The 10,092-nt window shown below is 34.5% G+C and overlaps 1 protein-coding gene across 1 annotated transcript in view; it reads left to right on the top strand.

Moving 5' to 3' along the window:
* Positions 1 to 727: 727 nt before the first annotated feature.
* The window catches only part of ALX1 (ALX homeobox 1), a 28,979-nt gene continuing 19,614 nt past the window's right edge, over positions 728 to 10,092 (top strand). Inside the window, exons 1-3 of the mRNA XM_031938082.1 lie at positions 728 to 1,136; positions 4,715 to 5,019; positions 8,414 to 8,542. Of these exons, the coding sequence (XP_031793942.1) occupies positions 905 to 1,136; positions 4,715 to 5,019; positions 8,414 to 8,542 (666 nt within the window). The 5' untranslated portion in view covers positions 728 to 904. The remainder of the gene's footprint in view (positions 1,137 to 4,714; positions 5,020 to 8,413; positions 8,543 to 10,092) is intronic.

Below are 10,092 nucleotides of genomic sequence, written 5' to 3'. Positions count from 1 at the left end.
GGGCACACACACACACACACACACACACACACACACACAAACATCCCCCTCCCCTCTTAAAGTGACTGTATAATGCAGTATAAGATGTGGAATGCTCTCTACATAGCAAGCAGGAGTAACGCTTGCCATCGCTGTTTGGTTAATAGCTTCCTATGTATCCGGTTCCTTGGGCTTTGTATTAATATGGATCTCCTACATAAGCAACTGACTGATGAAATAAAAGCCCTTTAAGAACATTACTCACTTTCAAGTTTCTGCGATGCTTCTAAATCTTTCCAGGAGCTTGTGACCAAGGAGAAAGAAGGAGGGAGAGTAGCGGAGGATGGTGGTGGGGGGTTTGGGGGAGAATTGGAAGGAAGGAAGAGGGAGGTGGAGGGTGTATGTGTTAAGGCAGGATGGGAGAGGAAGAGTTTATTTGTTTTTATCTTACAAATCTCCTTAGAAATGCCAGTCCAACGCGGCAGGGCAAAGTTGCTGCGTGTTTGTGCCAATCCCTCCTCCCCCTCTGCGTTTGTCTGTCTGGAATGGAGCTGTCTAACCGGGCCCTGGATCTTCCTTCCGTCTCTGGGCTGGGACTAGGTTTGGGGGGGGAAGAGGGAGAACCTGGGGTGGAGTTAGGCGGTTTCCTATTTTCATATTCATTAGGAATGGGAGGTTGCCCGAAGAGCCCTGCTGAGTTTCAAGATATAAAAGCAACTTCAGGTTCCCCCTTTCAAGACAAGACAAATTAAAGACTCAGAGTGAAAACAGCTCTGGAGCTTTCTCTTTCCCTTCCTCCTCCTCTTCCTCCTTTCTCTCTTCATCCTCTCTCCCTCTTTACCCCCTCTCTTTCCCTCCTTCTTTCCCTCCCCCACCTCACAGTCCAGCCTCTGTGTTTCTAGAGGAGGCTTAGCACCGGCCTTAGATGATTATGGATTTTCTGAGCGAGAAGTTTGCCCTGAAAAACCAGCCGAGTAAAAACAGTGACTTTTACATGGGAGCAGGAGGCACTTTGGAGCACGTTATGGAAACTTTAGACAATGAGACCTTTTACAGCAAAACCTCCGCCAGCAAATGTGTGCAGGCCTTCAATCCTCTCCAAAGGGCAGAGCATCATGTGAGACTGGACAGGACATCTCCCTGTCAGGAGAATAATGGTGAGTCTTTCCCAATCGTAGATTGACTCCCTCCCAGAGCTGTCCACTTCCCCGAACTTCAGAAAGGAAGAAAGGAGGGAAAAAAGGAAGGAAGGAAGGAAAGAAGGAAGGAAGGAAGGAAGGAAGGAAGGAAGGAAGGAAGGAAGGAAGGAAGGAAGGAAGGAAGGAAGGAAGGAAGGAAGGAAGGAAGGAAGGAAGGAAAGAAGACAGACAATCTAGTTTTGAGTAAAGTGAATGAAGTGAAATGAGGAAAGAAAAGAACGCATAGAAGAATTGTAAGAGTGTGTAGTCTTCCCCTCTGCCTCCCTCTCTGCCTCCCCTTCTCCCTCCCCCGCTCCCCTTTTAGGATCCAGCTTTAAGACTAAGGGAGATGTTTGCTAGGCGACGGAACTTTCAGCCCGCACAGCCTCGCTGTGCCCTCTACTCTATTGCGGAAATATTGAAAGATAAAAAAATTTGAGTCTCTTAAGGTTCAGTTAGGTTCTCCCCTAAGTTAGTTTAGTTCCCTCGTAGCCCTAATTGTTCTCCATATCTGAGATCCGACGTTAACTTTCCTTGGGGATGCCCCGGGTACAGAGATAAAGCGCAAAGGACAGCCTAATTGAGTCAAAGCAGGGTATTTCCTTTCCACGTACCCTTCAGCTAATAGTAGACATCGATCAAAATCCATTAGAGAAGATCACTGTCATCACGTGTAACGGGTCAGATCGAGCTAGCTTGTGGTGAAATCCCCTTTTTATGGTCCAGGAAATGACATTATTTTCTTGTCAAATGTTGGCGGGTTGATGGCGGTACAGAAGTACGCACCAGACCCCTGCCGGCATTTATTTGTATGCATGTATATGTATATAAATCTATACACACATTCCCAGATATAAATACAGATTCATACATAACTATATCGATCTTTCTTTAAAACAAATAAAAAGAACAATTCAATATGAAAAGCGTCGGGTTGAGCAGCTCTCACTCTCTAGCTGTATACCACTACATACACTTTTCCCCAAACCAATCTCCCAATATGTAATTCTTTTCAATTTAGCTTTCATCCCCCTTTTCTCCCAAGTACTCTATTTTAAAAATTATAGGATCAAAAGGCTATGGGGCTGCTTCGGAAGCACTACGGCTTCCACTCCAAATGCGCCACTCTGTATCCAAGTCCAAATGTTATCTAAACAGACCATCTATCTTTTCTATCTTGTAACTGAATGAGAACTTATTATTTCAGATGTGACAGTTAAGGCACGTTTACAATTCCAAGAGGACCTCTCCTTATCATTGTATATATACCATAGTTAACCTGTAAGGTTCTTTTAAAACAACAAACCAATTAAAAGGGAGGTATTTATAACAAGCTCTCCACACCACCACTCCAGCCCCTCACTTTAATAAGGGTTCCAAAGCTGTCAAGAAATTGGACCACAGAAGTCCCCTTTCGTGGTGTTTCATGCTCCCAGTCGAATTTTTCTTTTCTATTTTCAGTCTTCAAGTTTGAGAAAGTACTTTAAAAAAATTCTTCGAAAGATTTTGAAACCGTGGGGAAAATTAGCTTCTAATCAGCATATATTTTTTGAAAGGCATTAGAGACAATCAAATAAATTTTTTTTTTTTTTTTTAAAGAACTATAAGCTGATTGATTCATTGACTTTCTTAGGACGAATAGCGCAACACTTTTATTTCATCTATTTCTTAGATGTAAAGATACAATTAGGGAATTGTCAGATTTTTTTAATGGGCTCTCGTGGATTATCACTGAAAAGAATTGCTGTCAATAATTTCAACTGATATAAATATTTCGGTATTTACATATTTCAAAATATATAGCGGAAAAAAATACCGTTAAATGGAAAAAAACAAACAAACAAACAAACATTCCCGGAGCGACATTTGGAGACTTTTTTTCCCACACAGACTAATTGAGGAGTGATCTGCTTAATTAGTTTCTCAGTTATTTGGAGTTAAAGCTTCCCTTCCATTCTCCTGAGATATCTCCCCGTTCTTGGTAGTTAAATGTCTAAATTTTCCACTTTATTTTATACGTGTAGACATTGATTCATAATAGTCATTAACCACTGTTCGTTCCTTAGATTGTACATTACTTATTATTGCATTTTATTTGCATTTACAATATTTCATTACTTGCTTTGAAAAGATGTTACAGTAACTAAGTTAATTATGTTGAAGTTTAAGGTGAATATGTTTTTAATGCTTTTTTGAAATGCTTTAAAATAGACCAAAATAACTTTAAAAAAGAGAAAGGGAAAATAGAAACTCCAATAGGTAGGAAAGGTCACTTTAGGTCTTATGTCTAAAATTCTGTGATAAAGTTTTGATTTAAAAAATGCTACAGGCTTGCAATCAAATTGATAGCGAATTATTAGGAATGGCAAAGAACCTGAAACAACTCATAATAGCATAACAGATGCCATCCTTTGTAATGTTTTACTAGATGTGTTTACTAGATACTTCGGTCATCTCTCCCCTTCTCATCTATGGAGGATGGGAAATAAAGAACTTTCAAATTTTAGAGGGTATTGTATGAAGTATCCCAAGAAGGGACTTGTTTAGGAAAAGCTACAAATCCCCTGTGTTATTTTTAATGCTAAAGGGTTCTCCTTAAGTCTTATCAGTCTCTTTGAAAGGGGGGGAGGGGGAAACACTTCGTGAAATAGTGAGAAAATATAGGTTTTTAAAAAATTAGATCCTATAAATATACTTTAAAAATATTTGTCATGAATTAAATGTGAAATTAATGAAAAGCAGTGAGGAAATAGTTCCAAATTTCCAATTATAGATCTTGGGTGAGTGGGTGGGAAATCTAAATTAGGGGTTTGATTAATAGCAACTAACATCAGTCCAGTAATCCCTTCTAAACAAGTTTATAAATTCTCTGTCAAGTTGTGGCTTTGTTTATTTATTTTTCTTCCTGAAGCACTTCAATTCTATGTATTCAAAAGGGAAAAATAACTTTTGAAAGTTTTAGCTCTTAAAAATTTAACTGAATTCTACTCTTTTTCTAAGTTTTGTCTCTTTTCTTCTGTCCTCTCTCTTCCTCGCCCCCCCCCCCCCCATTGAACATTATTTAGATTGTATATTCTCTTAATTCTCTTAATGACTGCTCTCAGTTTGTAAGCAGAAACTTTTTCAGACCAGGGGGCCTTGTGTGTGTGTGTGTGTGTGTGTGCGCGCGCACGCGTGTGTAAGGAATTCCTTCAATATTACCAAATATACAAAGATCTTAGTTGGAAGAACACTTATTTGGAAGCAGAGGTCAGGGCTTATTTGCTTTATTTTTCAACTTATTAGAAAGCTAGGCATTATATGTGTTATGTGCATTATAAAATCAAGATTCATGTCAATCCCTACACTTAAAATTTAATATAATATTAAAAGAACCAGAAAGAGAAAATGAGATAATACTGACCTGCATTTGATCCACATGTCCCCCTCCCAAACTCTGATACATGTCCCCCTCCCAAACTCTAATACCAATATCTTCCTCATATTCTGAACTGAAAATTATTTTTTCAAGGATGTCCATTGAATCTTAAGATTGTTATTTTTCCCCCTGGATCCAGTGAACTATGGGATTACTAAAGTCGAAGGACAGCCTCTTCATACTGAGCTGAATAGAGCCATGGACAACTGTAACAGCCTCAGGATGTCTCCAGTCAAAGGGATGCAGGAAAAGGGAGAATTGGATGAACTTGGCGATAAATGTGACAGCAATGTGTCCAGCAGCAAGAAGAGGAGACACAGAACCACCTTTACAAGTTTACAACTGGAAGAGCTAGAAAAAGTCTTTCAGAAAACACATTATCCTGATGTGTATGTCAGAGAACAGCTTGCTCTGAGGACAGAGCTGACTGAGGCCAGAGTCCAGGTATGAACTTGACTAAATGAGAAAGAATTAATGTTATCATAGTTGTAAAACTGCATTTTTAAAATCTTCTGTAATTAAGGTTAAATGGATTAACATATCCTAAAAAAAAAATACTTTTCTCTTCAAAAGGAATGGCATTAAGCCATATTTTCTTTAGAAAAATGAATATTGCAATTAATCTAAACAATATTATACTAACAGTTTAACAATATTAAAAGATAGTCTGTTCATTTGTTAATCATAAGTAGCAAAATATAATGAAGCAAAAAAGAGGCAAAATCATTCCTAAGTGCTAATATAAAAATTGTAGCTTTCTAAAATATGGCATACATTGTGTACATACCTATCTATAAATAGATAGATAATACATATATGTTTCTTAGTTACCAACATTTAAGTATTGTTGGACACGTTTGTCATATATATGTGTATATATATATATATATATATATATATATATGTACGTATGTACAAGATCAAAAAAGTTACGCATGATGCTTTTTATATTGCATGTCATAATAAAGAAAAATGTAATAATAGTCTAAATTTTATATGAATATCAATATTAAAATAGTGTTAAAGATAAAATAGTACAAATTTTTAATCTTACTTGTTGCTAATTATACTTATCAAATATAAATTATTACCCTCATAAAATTAAGTCATTTCTTCATTTCTATCCATAAGCAGTGAGCATTATTTCATTTTACACTAATTTTCATTAGACATAGTTAAATTTATCTTTTAAAAGTTTTTATTTTTTTTTACCAATATAGAAAATAGAATGTTCTATTCTAAAAGAATGTTGCCTAAATATATTTAGTTTTAAAAATGGTAATCAAAGCTGGCATAATGTTATGCTTCATTTGTTTACATTATTTGCATTGGATTTATTTTTAATTCTTCTTATGTGGAGCTTTTTTCCCCCTTTTCAATGTTGCCTGAAATATAACTAAAGGTTTCTAAAGCAAATAATATCAACAAACACTCCAGGGACTGTATATTTTCTTTGCAGTGTGTGTATATATATAGTCTGCTTTTTATAGGAAAGTACTGAATTTAGCAATTTTGATTAATAATTAAGAAAGGAATATGCAGGAAAAGCAGTGGGGATTTCTATCCTGAGTATAACAGAATTCCATCACAAGAATAAGTAATTATAAGGCCCTTACATCATTAGGGGCAACATCTGGCAACGCATGGATAACAAGCAGCAGATTTTTGTTTTCATTTGTGGAGACAAATGGTTATTTTATCTTTAGCTAATTTCTGGAAAAGCAATGCAAAAGAAAATTTGTGAGTTGTAAAAAAAACCCCTAAAGTTAACAAAAACTATAAATATAGATATTTTTACCCTTTCTTTTTTGATTAGTATGCATTCAATTATACTATGTGAACATGTACCGTATGTCCACAAACAAACACACTGGCTGTACATACTACCTGCTTTCCCCTTAAATATTGATTCAAGGTCCAATTTAATTTTTTTTTGTCCTGAGTCCATGCAGAGAGCCAGCTTGAACCTAATTTATCTAAGTTCTCTTTCCTGCTTCTCGTCAATGTAGTAATTGGCACCCATTTTAAAGAGATTGTTGAGGTCTTTTTTCAATGAAAGAAGCTCATTAATAAATTCTCATAGTATGTTCTTGGTGCCTCCTGTGGAGACAGAAGGGGATTTCTTTCTTTCTTTTCTTCTTTCTTTTTTTTTTTTTTTTCTGAGCCCCAGGCATGATGGATAATACAAATTTACCAAGCAGCTCCTTCGAAAAATATGTTCAACAGGTATGTCCCTGTATCTCATTTTGAACACTGGATCAGTTTTTCGAAGTTCCACATTAAGTCTGCAATGTGCACTTAAATATCAAACTGGTGTTTAAAGTTTCTCTGAGCAATTAGAACATCATGAACTGAAAAAGTAAAGACTATGAAAGAGAGGTAGACATGAGAACACACACACACACACACACACACACACACACAGAGTGAAAAAAGATCACTTTAGCAGAAGATTGTTTAGCTGTACATTTTTCATATTTCATTTCCATCTAAGTCCACAGTAAGTAGGCTATAGTTTAAAAGCAGTTATGTTTCAAAGAACATCAACAATTTAAAAAGTTAGAAATGTGTTTATCAAATATCAATTTGGATAACCTATCCTTAGACATTTTCAGTTAGATCACATATCTTCTATCAGTGCACTAGTCTTATATTCATAGTAAAATGTCCTTAGAACTTCAATTTCAAAATATGTCATGCTGTATATATAAGCGTAACTTTCCTTTGGGAATTCATTAGAAGTTTTAAGTCAAAAAAAGTTTTGTTTGTTTTTTAAAAGTTTGTATTTGGATTTGTAAAAGAAATGACTTGACCAAATGAATGAAATTCTTGACAGAAGGGCTTTTATGACTTGAAGGTAATATTGCCTCAATTTTTTTGTTTTATAATGAAAATGTTTAAAAGTATATAATTTTAATAAGAAAAAATAAACCTTATAAATGCATTCCATCTATCCAGCAAATTTACATATCTCACATATAAATAAATAGATAACACATATAGTTGTGCTTTAAATGATATACCCCCATCATTTACTTTTAATAAATAAAGTCAATACTTTTCCAGTTCTATAAAGAGCCAAAATATCTTTATATTTCTCTCAATATTCAACACTTTCTGAAAAGAATTAAATCAAGGTCCGCATGTATGGGGTCTTCTTTTGAGGACCTGACTTCATCTAGTATTCTTTTACTTAACCAGATCATATCTATGTCAGTCAGGCAGGTCAGGTTGAATTTAATTCTAAAATAAAAATATCTCGATGAGTTTTAGCCTTAAAGAATTTTGGATCTGGAATTTCACTAAAGTTATATAATTCGCAAAATTTCTGATCTGCAAGAGTCCATGGAAGAAATCCAGTTTAACAACCCTATTTATCATTGATAAAACTAAGTCTCAGAAAGCTTTGCTTAATGTTATGAATTATTGGCAAAGCTAGGTAATCTGGTCTGGTGCTCTTTCTGTTCCATCTTCATCAAATGGATAGAAAATCTGAAATATTGGAATTTTTCAAAATATTGATACTCTCTATGTTTTTTTAATCTTCCATCATTTGAGGAAAATTAATCTTGAGTGAGACATTTAGAATACTTATTATTATAAAATCTTACATAAGATGGAATAGAAGTATCAGGACTGTTTTCTTTTGAAATGGAGACAGACTTTTGAAAGAAGCCTTGTTTGTCTATGTTTCTGTACTAATGTGGTATTTGGGATATTTTGTCATACTTGCATGACTTTTTCAGTTATTTCTTTTAGGCAAGGTGAGACAACAAGCTCTTATTAAATTCTTAGTATGTTCCAGGCTCTTTGACAACATGCTGCTTCTCTCATGTAGGTTTGGTTTCAAAATCGAAGAGCTAAATGGAGAAAAAGAGAACGTTATGGCCAAATACAACAAGCTAAAAGCCATTTTGCTGCCACCTATGATATATCGGTCTTACCACGGACTGACAGTTATCCACAGGTATGGTCAATAATATGGAATAGTGAAGATGAATATCATACTTAGTGATTTGTTATATATCAAAAAAAATGAAATGCATATATTATTACATTTAAAATCTTTTTTCAAGAATCAATCTTTTGTTTTAGGTCTTTGCCTGATTGATTTCATTACTTTTTTTGTTTAATGATGAACATATATAGGGTGTCCCCTTTGGAGATTGTTGTACATGGCTGTACATGTTCATTCTTCAGATCCTTTGTTAACTATTGAAATAAATAAAACACTGTATGGCATGATACCTTTGGGGCTTTGTTTGATGAACCATAGCCCAGTGTGGAAAATAGTTCCATGAAACCATCACTCGTAGCCAAGCATCTGTTTTCTTTTGCTGTCTTTGTTTTTAACCCTGGACCAATTATGTTATTCATTTTCTCAGAGACTCCTATTGTCTTCAGTTCTTTTGAACAATGTTCAAAATTATTACAGTAGCTAGACCTGCAATTGTAATAACTAGTTTGAAATGTGCGTTTTGACTATTTTATTTTCAGGGTTAAAAACTTATCTCTTTATCGCACGACTTTGAAAGATTTACAATAACCCTTGCTGATTCTTAGTTATATTACCACATGTGTATGTACACACACACACACACACACACACATATATATATATATATATATATATATATATACAAGTACATATGCATATATATGTATACAGTTCCTGCATCTATAAGATATTAATTAGAAGAATATATGTTTGGAAGCATGTGGATATAGTATATATGTATATATTTTTATTTTTCAAAAGTTATTCTTGTGCATTTATGTATTTGCCATTATAGTTTTATGCAATTCTCTGCATACACATGACCATATGTCATACCCTAGGGCTTTTAATTTCAAGACAAGTGATTCTATAAAATGTACCACATGGATTGAAAAATACATATCAATCAAAGGTAGACTAGATGAGTTATGGAGTAGTAAAAAGATGAACTTACATAGTTGAAAAACCTTGAGAGGATTCTGAACATAGAGGTGGATCTTTGTATTGGGTACGGTCTTGGCTATGGGTTCTGACTTCACATGGTCCTTTTGTCTTTTTGTGTTTTCCTTGAGTGACTTTTCAGAATGGAGGATACTTTTCGTTCTTTGTGGACATTAAAAGTCTATGCTAGGAAGTTTGATATCCCAAATGTTTTCTTCCCTTGGCAATTTAGATAGGTTGCTTGAAGAATCAATGTTGAAATCAGGTTCTTGCTGTAAGAAAATGCTAGGTTTTTGTTTTTTATATAAATTTTCTTTTCTTTTTTCTTTACAAAATTAACAGACACATTTTTCTTTCTTTTCTATTTATCCCCCCAATATAAAATACAAGATTAAATAAAAACAAGACAAAAAGAAACCTTGAAAAGAGTATGCATGGTCCATAGTTAAATAAAACAAATTGTCATGTTAGTTATGTCCAAAAATATATCTCATTCTGCGACTTCATTCCATCACTTCTGTTTTGATTTTGTAATCATTTAAAATGTATAAGTTTTTATATCTTTTCTTTTATTCTTT

This window comes from Sarcophilus harrisii, chromosome 5 (assembly GCF_902635505.1).
Source record: "Sarcophilus harrisii chromosome 5, mSarHar1.11, whole genome shotgun sequence".
Classification (NCBI taxonomy): Eukaryota; Metazoa; Chordata; class Mammalia; order Dasyuromorphia; family Dasyuridae; genus Sarcophilus; species Sarcophilus harrisii.
Note: the sequence above shows the minus strand (reverse complement) of the source record. Positions and strands in the feature narration are given on the sequence as shown.